The sequence below is a fragment of the Dryobates pubescens genome, chromosome 6 (genome assembly GCF_014839835.1).
Source record: "Dryobates pubescens isolate bDryPub1 chromosome 6, bDryPub1.pri, whole genome shotgun sequence".
Lineage (NCBI taxonomy): Eukaryota > Metazoa > Chordata > Aves > Piciformes > Picidae > Dryobates > Dryobates pubescens.
The window spans coordinates 27,386,275-27,412,010 of NC_071617.1; the positions used below are offsets into that span (position 1 = coordinate 27,386,275).

General features: G+C 40.7%; 1 protein-coding gene across 1 annotated transcript in view; it reads right to left on the reverse strand.

Moving 5' to 3' along the window:
• Positions 1-25,736, reverse strand: part of RPS6KA2 (ribosomal protein S6 kinase A2) — a 168,754-nt gene that overhangs the window by 37,947 nt on the left and 105,071 nt on the right. The window contains exons 6-11 of the mRNA XM_054162776.1: positions 24,299-24,405; positions 19,425-19,462; positions 18,554-18,696; positions 10,765-10,835; positions 8,840-8,928; positions 2,061-2,125 (exon numbers count right to left, since the gene is read on the reverse strand). Coding sequence (XP_054018751.1) covers positions 2,061-2,125; positions 8,840-8,928; positions 10,765-10,835; positions 18,554-18,696; positions 19,425-19,462; positions 24,299-24,405 — 513 coding nt within the window. The remainder of the gene's footprint in view (positions 1-2,060; positions 2,126-8,839; positions 8,929-10,764; positions 10,836-18,553; positions 18,697-19,424; positions 19,463-24,298; positions 24,406-25,736) is intronic.

Sequence of the window (25,736 nt, forward strand, 5' to 3'; positions counted from 1 at the left end):
TAACCATCTGTGCCTGATCCATTTCCTTTCTCTGATTCTGCTCTGTTTCTGTTCACAGAGAACACATTAACAGTTGGTTGGATGATCATTGCAAGGCAGTCCTGGTTTCAGCTCGGAGCAGGCTGGCTCACATCACTTTCAAATGCATACTGTAACTGCTGTAACTAGATAAACCTCCCAAGACCTCCATGACTGATAATAAAATTATAATTAAATGTGCAAATATATTACAAAGATGATAGCTGATCTGTATAATAATGATCTGTCTCCAAGAGAGTGTGATAAGCACTAATTACATTGGATTAAAATGGATCTTCACAGTTAGATTTTACAACAAAGTTAGAGGGCTAGATAAGACATCAAAAGGCAATTAAATCCACCTCACCCTCTAGCACCAAGAATGTTCAAACATACCTAGCCTCCTTATGATAGACATTTCCCTAACTTGTCCACAAGAACTTTTTCAAATGATGGAGGGGTGTACTGTTTCCTTAGGATGGGCATGAAAATGTACCCAAAAGAACTGAGCTTAAAACCATCACCAACGTCATGACAGAGGATGGTCTTCAGGAGTGTCACAGACCAGAACAGACTTTGATGAAAATCTTTCCAAGATGCAGAGCCTCATTTCTCTGTGATATGTTATTGAAGAAGGGCAAACCCTCTTACTGTTCCAGCACTCCTTATTACTTTAAGACATATGCACCTGACCTGTATTTTGATTGCACAACAGAGGACTGTGAAGATGTCATAAAAAATACAGCAAATTAGAACACAACTCTTCAGGATTCTCTAATTCTCCCTTCATGTTTTCACATATGAAATGTCTTTTTATAGAATCTCATGATTAGTAAGAAGCAGCAGAAGAAAGAGAATCTAGACTCCAGAATGTATGTGGCAGGACTAAGTCAGCGAGACCATAAAGAAAATCTCAAACTCTATTTTCATTGATTATCTCTTGACATGATTATGAGTCATACCAACTCTTTGACATGCAATTCAAATTAGATTAATGATTCTGTGGGTCTTTCAATGGCCACCTGGGCACCACAAAATGTGCTTTCACAGAGGAATTAGCTTTACTGGCAGACCAGATCCTCTCCGATGGTCACTTAGGCCTAAAGTGACAAGAAGGGGTCAGCATTGCTATGATATTGGAAGATTTATGATGCCCCCAGAGTAAAGTAGCACAACTTGATGCATAGCCTGCTATACCAACTGTACCAATACTCAGCTGATACCAATAGTGCTGTGATATATTTGGGAAAAGGGTGCACCTGGAGGTCTTGAGGTTCCTTGAGCTACTGTTGGCAGATGTGTAAAAGCAGACCTGGGGTTATCTGAATAAACCCAAGAGAGAAAGGATTCCTGGAGGTCTCTGATTTCGTAAGGAATAAAGCTAGTCCAGCTTGCCTCATCCAGTGAGAAGGAGCAAGTATTTCAATGTGGAGTATAAAAGCAGAAAGATGGAAGGACTTAGAGCATCAGACTGCTTCCTTCTGGAGTACCTCTTTCAAGCCCATGCCTTTGTCTCGCTTTCTTTTGCAACTGATATATTACAGGAATTCTTTCATTTAAAACTGTTAATTTTCACTCCAGTGCAGCTCCCACAATCAATGCATCATGTTTATTAGAGCTGAATGGGGAAATTATTCTCCAGAACACTGCAAATAGCCTCAGGTAGTACTGTGCAAGCCAGAGCATCAGACAGAGACAAGCAGTTAGAAAAAACTGGCAATGCTGAAAGCACCTTTTTTATTTCTTTTGTTTGTAAATACATGAACAAATGTATCATGGAATGTAAAGACCAAAAAATCAGAGGAACATTTAGGCTGGAAAAGACCTTTAAGAACATCGAGTCCAACTTAAACGTAACACTACCAAATGTGTATGCAAGAGACATAGACACTGACTTAAAGGGCTCTAGCTCCTGGGTTCTCTATGTTAGAATTTACTTAATCTTTTTTTTTTTTTTCTTTCCCTAAGCATGGTAGCTTGACTCCAATAATCCACCTAAGAAAAATCAAAATAATTAAAAACTGAAATGGTGCTCCACTTACGTTCCAGTCTATAGTGACAAAGAAAGGGTGTCGCTTAATTTCCTCCACTCCATCGAGCCCAGCACCTGACAAGAGAATGAGAAAAATTAACATTAAGTTATGCTTAGGAGAGTTCTTCTGACAGAGTCACTATCTAAACCTTTTTCTAGCTAAGAAACCCTGAACAGTGCAATTGCCATAACATTATAACCTACCATAAATAGGGATATGGGCTGCTCATTGATGAAAATCTGATAGCTGAAGTATCTTTTTACTTTGCTCTAATTGAGGCTGATGCCAAAGTGGAATAGTTGCTCTCCTCAGGCTTCAGACAAGACACAGGATTTCAGCTGCAGCAGAATGCATGCACCAGTGAGGCTAGGGGAGGTCCCAAGATAGCTCAATATTATTGTGAGACTACTGCTGCTCCCTGTCACAAGCAGCAGCTCTTCTATGTGCATCAACTTTCAAGTCTTGCCTAATGACAAGACTTCCTTTTTCCATGAATGAGGAAAACTGCACTTAAAAGTAAGTCTAGACCCAAAATACTAAAAGACTACTAATAACTTGAGGTAAGGCTCCCCTTTTTCAAACACCATCTTCAAGTCTGCCTAACAGTATCACAGTATAACTAAGATTGGAAGAGACCCCAAGGATCATCAAGTCCAGCCTGTCTCGACAGACCTCACGACTAGACCATGACACCTAGTGCCACGTCCATTCTCCTCTTGAACACCTCCAGGGACGGTGACTCCACCACCTCCCTGGGCAGCCCATTCCAATGATGAACAACTCACTCAGTGAAGAACTTTCTCCTCACTTCGAGTCTAAACCTCTCCTGGCGCAGCTTGAGACTGTGCCCCCTTGTTCTGATGCTGGTTGCCAAGGTACCAAAATCATCACTCTTAGGATGGTATGTTTCCTTCACTGTTAAACTTCTGTGACATTTAGAGAAACTCAAATCTGGTAATGACTCTAACTTATTCATTATTTTTGCCCTATGTCTTCACTGAATTTATTTGTTTCAGTGCCATCACAAAAACCAACAGGTGCTCGGTAATAATTACACAATTGTCAGAGATGTTTCAGCACGCCATTTTTTGGGGTGATTTGACTTTATTAATAGCATCTTTCATTTTCCTGTGAGAGAAATAACATCTGGAAGCAAAGGCCTTGAATTACCATTTTGGAATCAGTTTCTGAAACATACCCACCACTTCTTCACAAGGATGCTGCTCATCCTTGATTCTCAAAAGGACTTATGATTCATAAGCACCTTGCAGAAGGCACTCAGTATCTCAGAGGACTCAGCTTTTTATGTGCTGCATTTGTACTTTCTGAAGATCAACATTACAAGCAGCTTTACAAAGGTCTTGTCAAACCTTGTAAAATGTGACATCTGTTTTCCATGTGTACAAGATATTACCAATGTTTGCCCAAATGCACTGATCAGGAATGGCTTCCTACAGCCTGCTTAATGTTCACTGATGAATGGATATGACAAAAAAACACTTTGTGAATGTAACATGGGAGTGTCTGTCAGGCCTTCTGGATACTAATGCAAGACAAATATGCTTCTGCTTATTTCCACATCCTAATAATCTTACAGTATAGACAAATCCAAGTAATGCACATGAGCATAAGCCATCCTAGCCCACCATGCACAATTATGTGCTCAGAGGTGATCATCCTCCCTCAGGAACAAGGCCTTTGGGATGTGAGGGACATTTCTAGGGAAATACAACACAAAATCAAATCTTAGAAGAGCAAAAGAGGACAAAAGGGAGACCATTATTATATTGTCACTCTATAAGTCTGCTGTATACCTACAACTTGAGTATGTTATATATGGTCAACATGCTTGTCTATAAAAGGGTGCATTAAGGGTAGGAAAAATCATAGAAGAGATATGGTATGTAATGACTGCCATTGGAATGGGCTGTCCAGGGAGGTGGTAGAGCCACCATCCCTGGAGGTGTTCAAGAGGGGATTGGACGTGGCACTTGGTGCCATGGTCTAGTCATGAGGTCTGTGGTTACAGGTTGGACTTGATGATCTTTGAGGTCTCTTCCAACCTTGGTGATTCTTTGAGTGTGACGGACTTTTCAACCTGGAAACAGATGACTGAGGGGATATACAACAGAGATCTAAATGACTGTGGTTATTTGGAACAAGGCAATGGAGATTACCTTGTCCACATTTTTTACAGTATAAAAACAAAGGTCATTAAATGATGCTTGTAGGGATCAGGTTCCGAACAACCTGGAGATGTTTCCTCATGCAAAAGATAGTTGTGTGGCATGGAATTCCCTTGAAAAGATGATGTGTGCAAAAAATATTTATATGTCTTCAAAGGGAGACCAGAAAGTACATTGAAATTATATGTGTTGAAGATCGCTTTATCAACAAGCCACAAGAGGTTCAAGAAATCCCTTATTGAGCTTGAGGTAGGTTTAGACTGGGAGAAAATTTAGGTGAAGCATCTTGTATGCTCAGCTTATTTTTACTCTTCCCTACAAAGTGGATACTGAGCAAGAAAATTTTGGGACTTAGATATTAATAAGATTTGTTCTATGCCTTCCTCAGCATGTATTTTCAATGCACACTCTAAAGTCTGTACTAGATACCCTTGGCAGATTTATTCTGATTTTAGCAATGCCAGCAGAAACATGAAACCGACACAGTTACTCTGAAGAGAATTACACTGAGCAACTCTTTGGAAAAGAAATACTTGTGAAAAATGTCTTGTTAGTGGAGGTGACAGGAAACTTTGTTATGCACAGCATTTTCTCTGTACTACATAAGAATGAAACCTGAGTACCAAACTGATTTCAAAAGACTGGAATAAATGTTACAGACACAGTAAGCAGTCCCTAGAATGAGGATAACTACTGATGCATTGAGTCTTCTCTGCTCTGTCTTTTCCCCACTGTTTCCATTTTCCTTCTTTTGTAGGCTTATGGATTCAGCACTGTCTGATGGGAATGATCCACCTTTTTCAGATGCTCCATTAGAAAGCCAAACTTTTAGCTCCTGTTCTTTTTTTCCACAAAACCCACAGAAATCAGAACCAAGAAAAAAGCCCACCCATAGCTACAGCTCTCAGTGGAGGACTCTTATGTGTGGCAATGAATGCAGCATGAAGTTGACACAGGCATTTATTTGAAAAATTAGCATCTCCCACTTGAGGCCAACTCAGAGGTGTTAGGAGTGCCAGGGTTTCACTGTATCTCTGGTTAATTTAATGTAGCGAAGAGATTGAGGATGGTAATAGCCTAATCATTGGCCCTCTTGGCCATAAGGGCATATTGCTGTCCCATGGATAACTTGCTGTCCACTAGGACTCCAAGGTTTTTCCCCATGGAGCTGCTTTCCAGCAGGGTGACCCCTAGTCTGTACTGGTACTGGTACCTGGTGTTATTCCTGTCCAGATGCAGGACCCTGTACTTATGCTTGTTGAATTTCATGTGATTTGCCTGCACTCAGCTCTCCAGATCTCATTGGATGGCAGCACATCCTAACAGGGAATCAGTGATGCACCTCCCCTACCCCCTCCCCCAGTTATGTATCATCAGAGGACTTGCAGAGGGCACACTCAATCCACTCATCCAGGTCATTGATGAAGATACTGAACAAAACTGGACCCAGTACTGATCCCTGGGGAACACCACTGGCCACAGGCTTCCAACTGGATTCTGCACTGCTGATCTTTGCTTTCTATTTGTTAAGATATCACAATTAAATGTCAAAAAAGCAAGATGGCAATCAGAAAAAAAGTATCTTTGAAGCTCACCATCTACATAATAAAAAAAATATTCTTTACAGGAAGAGACACTGGAACAGGTTGCCCAGGCAGGTGATACATGCCCCCTCCCTGGAGGTGTTCAAGGCCAGGTTGGATGAGGCTTTGAGCTATCTGATCTAGTGGAGGGTGTCCCTGCCAATGCCGGGGGAGTTGGAACTAGGTGATCTTCAAGGTCCCTTTCAACCCAAACCATTCTATGAATCTATGACTCTATGAGTGTTAACACACTTTGGAACTAAGTATGAACACATTCCATATTTACAGACTTATGAAACAATAGCTGAAAACAGGTGTTTGATCCATAATATGGTTTACTTATTTTAGCAGGCTTCACTAACTTTCCAAAGATTTTTGAAAACAGGATGTCTAAGTCTACTTTTATTTTAACTTCAGACTATTACTCCTTTCCCAGAAAAAGCTAAAATCCGCAAGGTTGAATCAGTCCTTCTATCTACTGGCTTATGTTCAGTAATTAGGCCAATCATTTAAATATGCCTTCTTTCATTATCAACAAGTCTGTTTTCATCATCCTTTGTGCTGATTCTCAAAGAGTTAAAGCAGAGAGAGCCTTCAGAAGCTTTCCACTGATATCCCCCTAATGTTAAGATCTGTTCCTCTATTACTCTTTTGGATTTTACTTCCTTGGATGTTTGTGTTACAAATACTCTCTTACTTTCTCCCAGCCTTCCCAGTATTTTAATAAACCACAGATTTTAAACCTTGATCCTTAGCGTTTCCCCATTAGTAAAAGGGTGATGATATGGGGGATAGAACTGTCATGGCTCTAAGTAAGTAACGCTCAGTAAGTAGCTTCTTACTTAAGGACTAGCATCCAGAAACTTCCTCTGACTTCACTGGAGCCCTGTTTGGATGGATAGCAGCTTGTGGGATGACACAAAACAAGCAGAGCAGAACAAAACCAAGCGGGAAGAAGGGAGAGAGGGAAGAAACAGAACAGTGGAGTGGGGAATAGTTCGTATTTGCTGCAGTGTCTTGTTTTTCTGAACATAGATTAAACCCAGAAATCCCAAGACTCTGATTTTCTTCTAATGTCAAGCAAATTGCAGGAGAGCAGTTGAAACCTGTTGAGAAAATGTGTTTTTCTACTATAATCTCTACAGCATACCCAACTACAAGAGCTACCATTTAAGGTCAAGAGGTAAAACCTATGGGATGGCATTCCCTCCTCGGTCTATTTGAGCATTTCTCAGGGAGGAGATGAAGACACAGTAGCATGTTGAGGACCTGGCTCCCCATCCCTGAGAGAAGTCAGGTTGTACCCTGGTCCCTAAGTGGAGCAAGGGCACTTCCTGCTTCCCTAGTGGTTGCAGCAAGAAGCAGTCTGCTCCACACTGTCCTTGCCCACAGGAATTAGGGTTTCTTGGAAAATAGCTGAACTACTGTGTCTGACCTCTGTGTGTTAGGCTGGCAGGCTTTGGCTGAGTTGCTGCAGCCAGGCAGAAGATATCGTTCACCGAAAGCACCACAGTCTGATGGTGCTTAGTATAAAGCAGAGGGTTGGAGTAACCTACACACTGCCCCATCTGAAACAAGGTGCAGAGCTAGTGGAGCATGGAAAGGTCAAGCAGAAGCTCAAGGGCCGAGAGCAGAGGGTCCATCTTCCACCAGTGTGAAGAAGCCATTGCTCAGGCAGATGGTGATGGAAACAGCCTGGCAAATGTTTAGCGCTCTGTCACCTCTCTGGCCAGTAACACTGTAACTGCTTAGCAGAGGACCACAAGCACTGGGCACCTGACCTTCAGCTGCATCTCCACCAGCATTTGAGAAGTGAGCGTGGATACTGCAAGCAGTAAAGGGAGAAGCCTCTCTGGCACCTCTTGCTTTTTCACAACTCAGAACAAGCCATTTCCTAATTCAGGTTTTTGCTTCTAACTTTATGTTTCCAATCTGAAACAATCTTTCAAGCTTAAAGAGTTACAAGATGGAACAGCAAACTGGTTTTCTAAAGTCTCCAATTTTAATCAGTCTATGGCATTCTCTACAAAATAAGTAATTTGTTAGCTGCTAAAACTCCTATGGATAGCAATGAAAGTCAACTGCATATTCTAACATGAGCTATCAGCTCTCTTGGGGTGCTATAGAACTGAATGACTGAACTCAGGCTCCTAAGGTAACAAAAATCGCAAGAGACACAATGGGAAGGTTTGTCCCTTTCCTTTGGAAGCAAATTCTTCCCTTTTCCACTCAAAATGTAGCACAAGAAAGCTGTAGGGAGAAAAGAAACCAAAATTTTTCACAGAACTAGATGATTTTTAAATTAAAAGCCATACAGTGCTATCATCTTTATATCATTCACTTGGTATGACTGTTCTTATTTTTCCACATAAAAAACAAAGACCAGATTTGCAATAAAAATCATACACCAGGTATTATCCATAACTGCCAATTGCAATTAATTTCTTAATAAAACTCCCAAACAAAAGGTAGACATGGCACAATACAATACATCCATCTAGTTCATCACAGTTTAAATAGGATTATTATTAAAGGGTGAAAACACATTTGCAGGAATGGAGAGAATACATTTAGGATAATAAAAAAGCCCGCTGTGAAAATGTTCCCAGCAAACAGAACAGGACACCTGAGAACAGGTGAGACAAATTCTACTTCCTTTTGCTCCCCACCTCAGAGTTGCAGCTAAAATATACAGAATTAAAAAGGCATCTTTCTTAGTTCCCTATGTTATCATATGTAGCAGTTATCATCGACCCTTCACAAATGCAAGTGGCTTACTCTCATTCTTCAGCTAAAAATACCCCAACAAGCTAATACCATGTTTTAGATTCCAATAGTTTGCCTGTACTTTTTGCAGATTTCTCTAGTAATGCTCAAGATTCACCATGGTCTGGGAAGGAACACAAAACATTGCCTAATGAAGAGGACAGCTCTCGGGGAAGATGCAGAGAGAAACAATCAACCACCTGACAAGACAGAGCACACACAACAAATGCCCTGATCAAATGTCTGCACATACCTAATCTGTTGGAGGGGTTCCTTTTGAAGAGGGCTCGCAGCAGGCTCTGTGCTTCTGCACTCAAGAACTGTGGCATTCCCAGCTTGGCTCTGAAAGAACACAGCACTTGAAAAGAAAATAGATTTTTCAAAACTTTCTCCATCTCACTGTGGTTTAAAAAGTGTAACTAGAGTAATGAGATGGGCAGACGTGGATTTGGTGACCAAAGCCTACCTAAGTATATTGCAATACAAAGGGCAGAGCTGATCTTGTTCTTAAATTCCAGTTAAAGAGGGTTTTACTGCTGGCTTTACCAGCAGATCACATAAATCTCCTAACACCATTTGCAACCAAACTAAGTAATTTTTCTCATAATTCTTTTCCTTTCACAGTATCACAGTATAACCAAGGCTGGAAGAGACCCCAAGGATCATCAAGTCCAACCTGTCCCAACAGACCCCACAACTGGACCATGGCACCAAGTGCCATGTCCAATCTCCCCTTGAACACCTCCAGGGACGGCGACTCCACCACCTCCCTGGGCAGCACATTCCAATGACGAACGACTCGCTTGGAGAAGAACTTTTTCCTCACCTCGAGTCTAAACCTCCCCTGGCACAGCTTGAGACTGTGTCCCCTTGTTCTGGTGCTGGTTGCCTGGGAGAAGAGACCAACCCCTTCCTGGCCACAACCACCTTTCAGGTAGTTGTAGAGGGCAATGAGGTCACCCCTGATCCTTCTCTTCTCCAGGCTAAACAATCCCAGCTCCCTCAGCCTCTCCTCATAGGGCTTGTGCTCAAGGCCTCTCACCAGCCTCGTTGCCCTTCTCTGGACATGTTCAAGTGTCTCGATGTCCTTCTTAAACTGAGGGGCCCAGAACTGGACACAGGACTCAAGGTGTGGCCTAACCAATGCAGAGTACAGGGGCACAATGACATCCCTGCTCCTGCTGGCCACACTATTCCTAATACAGGCCAGGATGCCATTGGCCCTCTTGGCCACCTGGGCACACTGCTGGCTCATGTTTAGGCGGGTGTCAATCATCACCCCCAGGTCCCTCTCTGTTTGGCAACTCTCCAGCCACTCTGACCCCAGCCTGTAGCTCTGCATGGGGTTGCCGTGGCCAAAGTGCAGCACCTGGCACTTGGACTTGTTAAATGCCATGCCATTAGACTCTGCCCACCTGTCCAGTCGGTCGAGGTCCCTCTGCAGAGCCTTTCTACCTTCTAACTGACTAACATCCATTCCCAACTTGGTGTCATCTGCAAACTTGCTGATGACTGACTCAACTCCCTCATCCATATCGTCAATGAAGATGTTGAAGAGGATGGGGCCTGGCACTGATCCCTGGGGCGTGCCACTGGTGACTGGCCGCCAGCTGGATGTGGCACCATTCACCACCTGTTCATTTCTGTTTTTCTGTTTTAGCTCACTGGAATAAATTTGGGGATAAAGAGGAATTTAAACAAACTAATAAAACTTTATTAAAATAATTATATTAAACCATGCATTGATTAAGGAGAGTAAAATTTTTCCATTGGTGATTCAGAAAAAAAATGCAATATTGATCAAAGACAAGCTTGAAATTCTTGTGCCTGCATTTAGCCTTAAACGAATGGGGAATTTGCAAAGAAAAAGATTTGAAACTTGGCAACAATGAAACATGAGCTGTCCTGCAGAAACTGACTGTTACCACCTCTGCGCAGATCATAGATAATAAGATACATTTCTTTTGTAAGGCACCTCAGTAATTCACTACCAACTGTTTACTTTGAAAACTTAAGAGCCACATGCAGGCATCAGCAGTGCATGCTGTGCACGCCTTCCCAAACTCATGCTTTATATAGCTTTGAAAAATGCATTATGCTCAGTATTATTCTCTATCTTTCATATAGTTAGGTCCTGTGGTCTGCCCAGAGGTTAAGGAAAGCTGTTTCAGTACTCACTTGAGAATGAGCGCCATTGTTTCCTTTCTGTCTTTTCCCTGGAAGGGTAATGATCCCGTCAGCATCTCAAACTGTGGAGTAACAAGCAAGTGATAAATCATCTGAGCATTTCAATGGTCTGCATAGCTGATAGACACCACGTTTATCTCCTGTTTCAAACACAACTGAAAACCTAAGGAACAGAATTGGTCCAACAAGCTGTACTTCAGAAAAAAAATGACACAGTACATCTGGATTATGCAGAACATGAAGAACCAACATGACTGTTTTGTTCAAGTATCTTGTTACACAGATACTTAGGGTCAAGTTTTGCTGTGTTTGGTAATAAGTCTCATATATGCTGTTTCCTCCAGCACTGGGTTTATGACCAATGCTGGAGATGCAATATTTAGCTGAGAGGACCCTTAGTCTGATTGGGCATCAGATATTCTTAGCTGTTTGACATGGGCTGTGGTAAAAGGAAAAATGGTTCAACATGCTATAACTTTTTATCTTGACTTGAACCACCTTTTCAATTGTATACTTGCACCACTTAGAAGTGCCACAGCTATACTTTGCAGGAGAAACTGGCACAACCCCCACATTCTCAAGGCATTTCAATGTATTTTTTTCTCTCATGCTTTGGTTCTCCCAGCTGTATTCAGTGATGAATTTTCAGGTGTCACATTTAACTGAACCCAAATCTCAAATTGAAACTCAGCAATCATCATTAATTATTTGGTTAACTCACACATACAAATATCAACCACATATGGGTCCTTTAAAACACATTAATGCTTTCAGTGAATTCAACATGAATTTCACAATTGTAACAACATCAACAAAACAACCACAGAAGCTTGAGTAATATAGATTCAAAACCAGGTCTTTCATGCAGCTCATGACAGTGTGTCATGGAGGTATGAGTGTCAGCTGGTTCCTCTGACTAAGGGATGATGGTGGTTATGTGTTATGGATCACCAAACACAAAGAACCAGCCTGGACACAAAGGAGAAAAACACCCACTGAAGGTAAGGAGAACTGTTACTTGCTCACATCTGTGACTGTGGCTTAGGAGCTCTTCTACTATAATAAGTGTCTCATAATTAATATTAATTGTTATAATCAAATACTTGTTTAGACATGATAGATTTCTGCAACCCTTATCACACAAGTAGTTTCACTCTTAGGAATCACATTAGTGAAAAAGACAATCCTTTGATTACCAAAACCTGTGTCAGACTATTTCACAGCCTGACTTTTCCCTTTTCTGGGATTAAATATAGCTATACCATTAGAAAAATCATAGAAAAGCATAAGAAAACTGTAACTGTGAAATAGCTATGCTGGTTTTGAGAAGAAGGCAGAGGAGATGTTTAGAAGCCGGAAAACTAATTGACTCTAATTAATTGAAGAATTAATTTGCATGGTAACAAGTTACCTCAAGGCAATAAAATATGCAGTAGAAACATGAAAAAAATGCTTAAAGTGTATATGACTGACAAATAAAAATATGAGCTGGAAAACTCCTGCTTGGCCTAGGAGAATCAAATGAAGAACAGCCTGGCAGAGCTGGAAGAAAGCAGCTCAGCTTCTGGAAAGAAACAGTGTGAGAGAGACTTTTTAAAACTACCTAAATGATATTGGAGCTCAAGCACCGTTTTCAAAGTAATTCTGGTCTACCAGAGTCCTAATTAGTCCTAATAAAACTGTTCAGATATAATAGGGATGTGAGACAGAAACCATTGCTTCCCAAGGCAGTGGTGTGTATTGTACCAAACCCTTGTCGTGATTTCTAAAGAGTTTACCTTCAGGACAAGTACCCAGTGTTCAGTTACACTTGTTCACGTCACTTTGTTATTGTAATAAATCTAATTTAGCAGCACTAACAATAACTGTGACAGCTCATTAATTTTGGCAGACATGGGCTTAATGCTACTGATGCAGATGATACAGATAAAAGCAACTGTTGGGTCAGTGACTATGTGGGAAGATGACTATAGCTCCCACCCATCATGATCTCACAGAAGCATCTACAGATGCAGCTGAAATCAACAGATTCAGATGTACTATCCAAAGCACGAGGGTGGGGTGGGACAGGATGGACATGGAGATGAAGGCAGGAAGGCAGGCAGGCAGGAAGGAAAAAGAAATTTAAGTTGCAGGAGGAAGCAGAGGAAATGACCAACCTGGTGTCCTCAGGGAATATTTACAGAACTGTTCTTTGCTACCATGTCTCCAATTACACAGGTCTAATGCTGAGTTTAATTCAGATTCAGAAGAAATGCACTTAACATCAATATTTAAAGTGGCAAACAGCTACACAAGTCAAATGCATCAAAGCTTTTCACTTCAATGATCTCAACTAAGCAGCAGCTGGAAGAAAGCTCTGGCTTCTCAATTGCAATCCTGACTAAATCTATTGAAAGTTAAAAATGAAATAACAATATTGGAAAAAAAAAAATCACAACGGAAATATTTACCCTCATCAGTTAAAGCCACTTCTTTACTGCACAATGACCTGTTTTTCTGCTCTTTTTTCTGTTTGTTTTTTTTCCTTTTTTTAATATAAAATCTTGTTCAACCTAAATATGCAAACAGAAGGGAGCACATGCCGCTAATAGCCTTGGGCATAAATACAGAGGTGTGTGCATCACAGCAGGTTGACAAGGACCTGAGCCTAGGTGTGGAGAAACTGTAGTAATTTTGGCTATAAAGCAGACCCTATATTTTTGTCAGAAGAATCTCCCCACTTCCACAGCTGTCGTGGTAGGGCCAAATGGGCCCAGCACAAACCCAGACAGGTCCTGGAATGTCTAGACATGGTCCCCATCTCCCCCCTCCCTCCCACAGGATTCGGGGTAACGCAGGAAAAGGGACTAATGGACAGGCCCCAACATGTCTGGGTAAACAAGTCTCCTTCTGGGGTAAGAGCATGTATACTGGCCACTGCTTTTCCTTTATGTTTCTGCCTTTTATGGCCACAGCCTGGCAGAGTCCTGTTTCCTTGCGTAACTGTTTGCTGGCTGCAGTTGCCCTATTGGCTCAAGTGAATCGCAGGAAAGTGATAAATATGGGCTGGTTTGTAGACACCTTCCCTTGCCTGCTTGGACCTGCCTTGCTTTAATTTGCCTTGCTTCAAGTTACCTTGCCTTGAGTTGCCTGGTCCAATACCTGGGAGAGAAGCCACGAGCCTACTCACTGCAAGCTTGAGAAGCCATGAGCCTTAGGATGCAAGCCTTGCCTCCCTTGCAACTAGACTTTGAGCCGTGCCTCAGTTTAGCCAGGAGGAGGCAAGAGCCCTTTGCTGAACATATAGTATCGCCCCTTGTCCTGCTGAAGCCAGACCAGCATCAAAGACCGCGTGGCGTCCCCGCCGTCAGCCAGCCGTGCTTGGTGCACGAGAGTGCCCCCCAAAGCCTCAATGGCTAACACAGCAGCAGCAACCCCCTACTTGGGGTAGAACTCCTCAGGGGTAACTCTTATCGAGTCTGCCCCACCTTGCTTGAGCATGATTTTGCACTGGGGAATGCTCTCTTGCCCTGTCATTCTTTCTGGTTTGCTTAAAATTGTTGTTATAGTGCCTAAATATTGTACATTCCCACTGTAAATATATATTCCAGCCATACATCAAACCTATTTGATACATTTTGGCAATTTCAAATATTAGTAGAGGTTATTAATATTTTTATTAATATTTGTATTTGTCATATTCATTTAAATAAACTAATAAATTCTATAACATCATCTGTATAAACCATCTATTTGTTCCTTGCTTCCCAAATGCTTACTTCCTGGTTATTCTGGAGGGCCACCTTCTGTTAGCCAGTATTTTAGAAGGTTATGCCTATCTTCAACCTTGCCTTCATTTCTGTATCAATATTCAGTGAACATAGTACACCCTGACTCTTCAAATTGTAGCATAAATTCCACTTCACAGAATGAGACAGACTAGAGAGTGTTAGGCTGCTCTTCCTACAGGCCATTTTATCACTATCTGCTTAATATGTTCTCCATATTGATCAAAATTTTAGGTATGAAAACTACACTATCACAATCAATTCCTTTCAGCCTGTGCATATGCCACCAACTGGTATATGTGCTTCATATATTTCACACCATATTGCAAATTACTTACAGAGAAATGCTAATAAATCTTTTGGATACTATTTAAATCTCTTCAGTTTTTTAGACTGGCAGAAAATTAGAATCCCCAACAGACCATATAAGTGACAGACCAAGGATAACAAGGAGAAATGAGCAGACAAAAAGACAGCATCACAGAGTTGTCCTGTACTTTGAGCATATGGAAGTAGCCTTATTTTGCCTCAACCAATTAACTGTTAAAAAGGGAAAAAGACTGAACTGATTAGTGATATTTTTCCTAAGATGTCTGGCAGCACTCAAATGTTTAAAGCATTGGCTTATATTTAAAAAGATTTTATTCTTTAACTCATCTCTTTATATAGATATATATATTAATTTTTATTTTATTTCTAATGTATTGAATCCCTGGGGAAGGCAATGAAAGGAGAGAAATAAAAATGAAACACTAGTGAAAATAAAGAGGGAAAGGAGCCAAGTTCATTAGCAGGTGAAAGAAAACCAATCTAAATACCAAATACACCATCATTTAACTGGAAACAGAGAGTAAGAAGACACAGATATTCCCCCAAACTAAATATGTAACAACAACAACAACAAAAAGGATTGGAATATATTTATTATATGGAAGGTAACCTAGTGATCTTCCTGAACAAACATGTGAGCATCCACAAATGGATTTGTGGCCACGGGAGATAAGGAAGTTCTGCTGCTTTTAAATTCAGGTCATAAATTATTATATTTACTTAGACTACCTGCTGTCAACCAGCTAGGTCACGGATGCAGGCCCTCCTCACCTCAATTTTTCACTAGTTTTCCTGCTGCTTGCTATCCTTACTTCCTCTGGTGGCACCAGAATTTGTTTTTAAGATAAACAAATTTAAGCATGCTCAGTGGATTGTGGTATGTAGTATAATATACAGCTACCCAAAATAGCTTTCATATCATAGCAAATGGAGCTGTATTAGACGAGCACATTGCTATGTTAATTTATGCCTCTGCTCTGGCTCTGCAGGGGAGCCATGATAACCATGTTGAGGTGGAATATGAGCCACAGCTGCAGTGTTTCACTGTGTTGGGTTGCCTGCTGGTGATTGTGCACCGAGCACTTGGGTAGATCTTCAGTTTGCACTCTTTAGGAGAGCAGCATCACCTTTGTTGTCTGAACATATCCCTGTCAGAGTAACGAATACATGGTGTCTGAGCTCAAGGCACAGTACTATGCTTGATAAAACAACACTGGGAATAATGGCTTAAAAACCCCCTATACCGTTCATACAGCTTAAAAAAATTACAGCATCACAAACCAACTTGTCATTGATCTTTTCATCCTCCTCAGCAATGATGGCACCATAGACTGAAGAGGCTAAATGGCTACAGAAGGGAGCAGGTTAGCATCTGAACATCTAATTGTAGATGGTTGGCTTGAGAAGAATTCAACATTTCTCTGAAAGTTTCCTCACAATACATCCCTGAGTCAAATGCTGCAGGGCTGAGGATGTTACTGGGTCCTTCTCATAACCCAAGTAGCTCCACACTAGTCTGGTATCTCTTGTAGAGCTCTTCTTGGAAAGTGTTTGCCAATGTTTCACTTTTTAAGTACTTGGGAGCTTTCCCCTACTTTTCAGGCCAACTGTATTTCATTATGAGTTTATTCCTACCTGCTCCTGGAGCAACATTACTCTTCAGCTGAAATAGAATCATAGAATGGTCTGGGTTGGAAGGGACCTCCGAAGGTCATCTAGCCAACTGCCTCTGCAGTAAGCAGGGGCATCCTCAAGTAGATCAGGTTGCCCAGAGCCCTGTTGAGCCTCCAGGGATGGGGCCTCAATCACCTCCCTGGGAACCTGTTCCTGTGTTCCACCCTCATGCAAAAGAACTTGTTCCTAACATCCAATCTAAATCTGCTCTTTCATTTCAAACCATTACCCCTTGTCACTGCAGGCCTTTGTAAACAGTCTTTCTCCATCCTTCTTGTAGGCCCCCTTCAGGTACTGGAATGTCACTATTAGGTCCCCTCAGAGCTTTCTCTTCTCCAGACTGAACAATGCCAGCTCCTTCAGCCTGTCTTCATATCAGAGGTGTTCCAATCCCCCAGTCATTTTGTGGTCATCCTCTGGACTCACTCCATCAGGTCCATGTCCTTCCTGTATTGAGAGCTCCAGACCTGGATGGAGTACTCCAGGTTAGGTCTCACCAGAGCAGAGCAAAGTGGCACAATCACCTCTCTTGATCTGCTGGCCACGCTTCCTTTGATGCAGCCCAGAAGGCCAATTACATCCTGGGCTGCAGCCCAGAGCATAATTTGCCTTCTGGGCTGCAAGTGCACGCCGTTCACATCCAGCTTCTTCTTCATCAGTACCCCCAAGTCCTTTTGTGCCCTGATGCTTTCTATCACCTCATCCCCCAATCTGTATTGGTAGTGAGGATTGTTCTGGCCCAGGTCCAGGATGTTTTCCCCTGTGATGTATTCATAGATAGTATAGGCACTAATAAGGGTCTTCAAGTTAAAGGATTTGCCCTGCAACACTGTATCAAGTAGTTCTTTGTAATGGGGGAATATGAGACCCACTTAACTTCCTTTGTTTAGAAAGAGATGGCTATCTCATCAAGTGAAATATCAAATCAATCTAGCATGATTTTTGGTAAATTCATGTTGTATTTTAACTAACTTTTCAGATTTCCATGTATTAAAAATGAATTGGCACAATTTCTCATGTGGGTTCCATTTACCCTGCATGTGGAATGGCTGGCAGGACTCTTACATGTTAAGTAACAGTGAGGAAAAATTTCAGCTTTTGTATAGGTAATCCAATGCAAAGACATGTAAGAAAAAGATGAATTCCTAACTATCCTTCCATGCAAGTTGATACATTTGTGTATGTTTCCACTGATTTCTCCCCTATGAAGAGCAGTCATTTTAAAACTGTTCCAGATACTTAATTTTAAAAGCAGCTTTAGCATGCACTCAGAACAAAGCAAACATCCCAATCTAGTCATAATTAAGACAGTAAAATGGTATAGAAGAAAAGAGGATGATGTGGTGCATGTATGTGTTTATTTTATTTTCCCACCAGGAGAGAGAGGTTTTTGAATGACTACATACCACCAGTTAATAAGACTACAAGAAATTCACTGTCAGTCCAAATACTACTTAAATCTCATTAGTGGAACAAGAGTCATCAATGCTGACATGAAGCAGACAGATGAATGGCAAAAAAAACACTGAGGGACTATGAAACAGAGTTCTTTATAAAACATATCCTTTTAATCTATGTTTTATAGGGGGGGGGGGAGTAATGTCTGAGTTTCTCCAAAAAGATATCTCTAACATCTGAAAAATGCTGCTTGAGGAATTGTTTCCTAACAGAATCCATGATAGCAATTAGGCAGATGTTTCTTCTGAAATGCTTGTGCTCTTTTGAGCTTGCCCTGCCCTGTTTCTGTGCAGCAGAAATATTCTTGGACCATGGTAACCAACCAAAACAGCAAAGGACTGTGAGAAAGAAAAGAGAACATGGGGCCAAAAGCTACCTCACATACTGCTATGAGCAGCTGATTTGCTATCACTGATGAAACGTAAGAAAGCACTACACACCTACTTTTCCATCAACCCTTAGTTGCTGAAAGCAGTACTTCCTATCTGAGGGATCTGATCACTTGCACAGCTATCCTTTCACATAAACAAACACAACTTTTCCATTACCATGAGTACACCGAAAGACCACCAGTCAGCACTCTGTGTATGTCCTCGTCGGTTGACCACCTCTGGGGCCATGTACTCTATTGTCCCACAAAATGAATATGCTCTCTTGTCATGGTCGATGGCTTCTTTACTCAGACCAAAATCTAAATAAATGGAAGCAAAATATCTGTCAGGTCTGCAAAATAATTAGTTATACATTTTTTTCCACTTAAATGGTTCAAACAAAACACACCAAACAGTCAATGAACATCCTTCTGTCTCCATGCAAAATAGGCCACAGGTATGTGTGTGCTGAAGCCCTAGGAGCCTCTACGTGGAGTGCCTCATTGCTGTATGTTAATAGGTCCTGAAAGCAGGTGTATCGTTTCCACTGCTCAGAGTGAGGTGCTGGCCCAAATACACACTCCAGCTTTGGTGAACGCAATGTTGGTAAGGATTCTTGCTCAGATAACCAAAGCATTAGGAATAATGATCCCAGATGGATACCAGTGAAAAAGATGGCCTGACAGCACCTCCAGGGGGGCAAAGGGATGTCTTTCCAAGCATCCTCTGGCTGTTTTAATTTAGAGAATTTAACCTAGAGTAAGCAGTCATATTGGAAACATCCTTTCATCCACGATAGTAGGCAGTGAAGCCTGCATTCTACATGTCAATCAAGAGCACAATTTTACCAAGAAACCACCACGATCTCCATGTGCTGCATATAATGGGTGTTTAATGGTTTGCCAGAGAAGAGAAGCCCAACGCTGTAACTCTCCTGGCTTCAGAAGTTTTGTAAGTAAACTTTTCCCTAGAGAAAGCCAAGATGTGTGGAACACACTGCAAAAGAGAAATTGGCTTGTAGACATTAAGTTTTCTGTTCCTCACATACCTGTTATCTTAATATGGCCCTCTTCATCAAGAAGAATGCTGTAAAGCAAAAAAACCCAAACATTCATTCAATCATTAGGTAGGCCCAGAGTTCAGTTGACAAACATGGCTAAAACATGTTTAAGACACGTAGGGAGATATGCAAGACTCAAATATACATGTAAACAAACCCTCAGTGTATTACATGCTGCAGAAAGAAAAATGATCCTCAAAATCTGTCTGATCTCATGTGTGAAGCATGTATGTCCAGTGGCAGTTGCATGGAGAGACTCTTCTATTGCATGTGAAGAGTGAGTATACAAGCTCAGAAAGAACAGAGTGTTCAAAGCCACTAACTGCAGAGTATCTGCCTCCAGCAAGAGAGGAGCTACAGGTTTTCTGCTCTCCTCACAGTAATAAAGGCAAGCACACAAATAATCAAAGCTTGGACTCACTGGACCTAAAATTAACTCCAAAGGTAGATACATTCACGCTGAAGTAATAAAAGTGATTGCAGAGCACAATGACTAGTCACAGCCTAACTGCATGGATCTCAGCCCCTACTAATTTATTCTGTCCTGAAGCATAGATTTAAATTCAGCCTGGAAGCCAAGTTCAAGTGTTCTCATGTTTGCCACCTGCCAGCATATTTTATTCTCACAAAGGCACTCCAACATTTCTCTCAGAAAAATGGCTGTGACTCACATAAAGCATTGCTAGTTTTTATAGAAACAATAAGGAACACCGAAACTGAAAAGAATGAGTTTTGGTAAGTTTTCTGCTTGTAAATACTGACACAGTAATGAGGGTGGTGTTTTTTTCAGTTCTAGTTAGATTTAGCATATTACTGTCTTTGAAACAGTCTAGCAAGAGTTACTTTAATTCAATTACACAGGAAGAAATTAAGACAACAGTGAAACAAACACATTGCCCTATTCTTTCATGAAAGGTTTTCTCTGTGCTGAAACATAACTGAATAGAGATGGTCTCCTCTGATTGGTGTTTAGAGCAGATTGCTGTAGTGCAATTCAAAGGCCAGTAGCTGAGTCACTACATGTTCAATAATTGAAAATTCTTCTTCTTGACGGAAGCATCTTTAGCATTATTCTTTCCCTCCAGACTTCTCAAAGAAGCTTAATTTTGAAGTACTAGCCTGTAACACACATATTTAAATGTACTTTCGTGACTACAATTCCTAAACAAGAGGCTATGCTTCAGAATAGAACAGAAAAAAAACCCAAACCCAAATGTCTGCTAGTGTGGCAGTAAGGTGAATGTATGAATACCTCTGGCTCTGGAAGAAGGACAAGGAAGAGTACAACTCTAAGAAATCACATAAAATTTTGTCCCACACCCAGGAATTCCCTGTGAATAATGCAATGCAAAGGATGTGGATTTTCCCCAGAAATATCTGTTTTATATTTCATTGATTTGCTACTGAAAATCCATGCTGCTTTTCTATGTATACAATGCATGTTTTTCATTCCTTTGCCTCATTAAAAGGGTTCATATCTTAACCTCATTAAAGGAAGGGAGGCAATACCAACATAGCTATTACTAATGTTGCTGTCTTGGAGTAAATGAGCCTGAAGCATACAACAAATTTTCTCTCTCAGAATGTTTGTATGAACAGAAAAAGGAACGAATCCTGGTTTTCTCCTCTGTCTTGTGTCACCCTTATGTGATGCCCTCAGCTGCCCACAGCTTCCCTGTGGCCCCTGGCTTCACTCTTTGGACAGCTGAGTGTTTCCACATTTGCCATCTGCCAACACATACAATACTATTGTTAAGAACTGCAAATTACACTTGCTGTAAAATGAAAATACTATACTAACAGTGAGAAAAAGATGAGTGAGAAAAAGATCAGTGCTGGGTTGAGGGTTGGACTGGATAATCTTGGAGGTCTTTTCCAACTATATATATATATATTCACAGAAAATACATATATATATATATGTATATATATGTATTTTCTGTGAATTAGCTTTGAATGACACTAAGCATCAAAAAACCAATGTAGCTGCTTCTAAGCATCCAGATTATGACAAGACATGGTTTTCCTTTAGTTGTGGAAGCAAATTTCTCTGATCACACTTTTTGTCTTCTCTTTTTATCTGTATTTCATAATGGTTCCTTTTTATTCCACACTTAGTAGAAGAAAATCGATTGTGACAATTACAATTACTTTACCTATGGTTTGCAGGATCAGTTAATCTGAAATAAGATAGCATTTTGCAGAATCACAGAATCACCAAGGTTGGAAGAGATCTCAAAGATCATCAAGACTAACCCATCACCACAGACCTCAGGACTAAACCATGGCACCAAGTGCCACATCCAATCCCCTCTTGAAAAAGAACCAGAAGTGTAACTGTGATTCAGGCTTGAGAAAAAGCTTTCTTCTAAATCAGTATTTTGAAACTATAAACCTCCTAAGAAATAGTCTACTTTTAAATATTAAAATGGGCTATAATCCCATAGGGTGAAAACTTTTCACTACAAGATTCTTTCATTTTACTTGTTCAGCTCGACCGTGTTTACAGGATGCTATAATTATTAACCTGTTCATTTCATAACAAAACCAATATTTTAGCCTCAGGATTGTCCCACAAACAGACAATCAAGCTGATAATTTGGTTTATCCTAAGGTATGAATTTTAGTTATACTAGTCTGGTCGATTCCCTTTCACTTACAACAGTAGCTATATTCACGCCAATTAATTTTACCCTGTGACAGTTGTATCCAGATTCAACCGTATCACTGATACCTATTTAAATATACATCAAAGCCCATAAACCACACATTTAGAAGTTATGAAATACCAGAAAGAGGGATGCCAACTTAACTTTGCACAGTGAACTCATTGTATAAAGGGTTTTAATTATACTATTTTATCTTTTTTACTTCCACAGAATTGTTGCCTCAGTTTGAAAAACAGATAATACTTGCTGATTTTAGCAGAGTGGTACAGTGAAGGGGATGGCTGGCTGGTCTCAGGTCAGATGAAAATGCACAGATAGTGCCTTTTCAACATGTTTCTGTGTGACAATGTCAAATCAGCGACATCCTCCTTTCTTAGGTGAGCTCTGATTTTTCAATTCATTGATCCATTTGCGACACTACAGTTTGGTCTGCAGAAACTTTAAGTGCTCTCACTTGCAGCTGAAGTCAGTGAGAGATGTGCTTTGAAATGCAAAGTGACACACAATGCTGAGAACTCTGAAAAATCAGGTTCTCAGTATCTCAAATAATTTGACTAGTTTTGACATGTACTGAATTTTCTCCTTGTTTTCTATCATCTAAAGCAAAAAAATTACAGCATAAGCCTATAAACATCACAGCACCGTGACTTCTAGTTGAATATACAGGCTCATATTTGGATATCTTCCAATAGCAGCTTCATGTATCATGTGATAGTTTGAAAACCAGCTTCATCGAACACCAGAAAGAAAAGTCATGCATGATTCATACTAATGCTCAGCAGAAATGGAGTTTAAAACTGAAAATCTCTAATTTGAGTTATTCTGTAATGTGCACATTTGTTGATGCTCAATGAATAGAAGAGCAATTCAGAACGAAGCAGAAATGGAAGTGCTGCTGGCACAAGATGCAGCAGCACCTGGCCACGGCAGCAGTAGTGTGATCACTGCCTACCTGCATTTCATACTATGTGACAAACTGGTACCTTCAACCCTTTAGTGGTCTAATTTGGAAGATGACTTCCTGTTATTTCCCAAACTCTGTTTTTCAGTTTTGGTTGCGTAAACAGGCAAGATTGGAAATTTCAGTCACCTGTGAAAGGGTCTCTGGACCAAAGAACTCAGAGCTCTGGTTATGTACGTATGTATGGATTCATATATTACTATCACTATTGCTTTTGCAGCCAAAACATAACATCACACAGTACAGTATTGGAGACAGTCTCCTTCCTTTCAACTTCTCACCTACAAAATCTACCTTCCATTACTCTTTACCTCTTATTTTGCCCATGAATATGAAGGCAGTAGCACTCCATTTTAAAGAAAAACCTGCATATTTTTGAAGTTTGTGTCACAGAAGTATAAGACTGCTCTGCTGTTACATGGAAGTGCAAGCAAAAACCAAGCACATTGCTACTAGAGGTCATAATTTTTAATGACAGTGACCACTATATTTAGAAGGCTAATAACCTTGAAATGTTGCAGCCAGATTTATGTGAGCAGGCACAGAAGATAGAGGCAAAGCAACAGACAAGAGGAATGGAATAAAAACAGTATCACATCACTCTCAGTGACAGCACTAGGTGTGTCATTTAGTCTACTGATGTACTGCATAGCAAAAGGAGAAAGGAAAATCCCATGTAGTGCCACATTAGGAATAGCAAGTAGGTGTGAGTATAAGAAAGAATTAGTTTGGGAAAATATTTTGGTCTGTGTTTTTAAGATCTTGATTATCTTGTCTCTCATGAGCTAATATGCACACCAGTTTTCAGAGATGCTCATTTACTTTAAATAACAGCTACAATAAAAATGAGTGATGCCACAATGTATTTTGTATGAGCTGGAAGTGGAGTGGCTTTGAGCATTTCATACCACACCTAGGAAAATGCCAGATTAAATGTGGCAAATGAAGAACAGTGTTTCCAAAGTCAAAGTCACACAGATATGAATCACACAGAGAGATCATTCACTGAACTGAAGAGCATGTGCACAGAGGTCACATCGTACTGGAACAGAGCTGAAGTATTTTTCTTCATGCTAAAATGATAGGATAGGAAGACCCTACGTACAGAGTTTCTCATATAAGAAAGTAGGTAGAGTCTTTGGCACCTTTTGACTAACCAGCATGACAAGGAGCAGAAATGACCTAAAAGCTCACATATTTACATTTCACTTCACTCCTTCTCATTAACTTACTTTTCTGGTTTTAGATCTCTGTAAATAATTCCAAGACCATGCAGGTGGTCTAATGCCAAGGCCAGCTCAGCTAAGTAGAACTTGACATCCTCTTCTGTAAACATCACCTAGAAATAAGCAAGAGAAGAACACAGTGGTGGGCTGACTTGCATTAAAGAGACATGGAGAACAAATTGTCTGACTCAGGAATCTTGGAAATACTATCATATTGGGTTCAATTTTCCATAATTTGTCTGAACTCACATTAACAACTCCTGCCGGATTCTCCTCATAAAGCAAAACTTGATCTGTGAAATCTTGCCATTTCTTGCTTCTCTCATTAGTCTGTTTGATATGCTTCAATGCTACCACATCACAATAATAAGAGCAAGGTTTTAAGTCGCTAGCCTTTGGAAATGAATCCTAAAATTCAGTATGTTCAGTTCAAAATTCAGTATGTTCAGTTCAAAAATCAATACACTTTCACATCTCTTACTTTGCTAAAATCTTTGTATTTGGTTACCAAATTCCCCCAAAATAACATGGGGTAACTTCTTTGGAGAAGTGAAATGCTTCCAAATCTGAGCAGAATACACAGCATGAAGAGACTCTGAGATGGATTTAAAAGCCCATACATTGAGGGTTCAAGGAATCTCAGTGCAGATGCCGTAAGCAGTCATTTATCTAACATTCAGGACCTGATAAGATCTAGCATGAGGTCAGCTGTTTTCTCTCTATAGCTAGTATGGATACTGCTAACACTGAAAACCTGGAGAAGAGAAGGATCAGGGGTGACCTCATTGCCCTCTACAACTACCTGAAAGGTGGTTGTAGACAGGAAGGGGTTGGTCTCTTCTCCCAGGCAACCAGCACCAGAACAAGGGGACACAGTCTCAAGCTGTGCCAGGGGAGGTTTAGACTCGAAGTGAGGAAAAAGTTCTTCACTGAGCGAGTCATTCATCATTGGAATGGGCTGCCCAGGGAGGTGGTGAAGTCACAGTCCCTGGAGGTGTTCAAGGGGAGATTGGACGTGGCACTTGGTGCCATGGTCCAGTTGTGGGGTCTGTTGGGACAGGTTGGACTTGATGATCCTTGGGGTCTCTTCCAACCTTAGTTATACTGTGTGATAGAAAGCATTCAGTTTCAACTCTGGTTTAGGTGGAAAGAAACTTCTGCATGTGAAAGAACACCAAGCTCAGAAAAACTCAGATGGCAACAAAACTATTTGGTTCAACTTTCTTTATATCCCAGATGTTATTAAGTTCTCTCTAATTAAATTTCTGTATGTACAGCAGGAGTAATGTAGAAAGAGAAGCTGATCAATTGGATACACAAATGTGAATACTATGTATGACAGAAGTAAAATAAGTCAGCTCAATTTAATTTTCAATGTGCTGTGTAAACGTAAATAACTACAATAGAAGTTGCTGAGCCTCTGCTTGTGGAAAGGGGCAGCCAC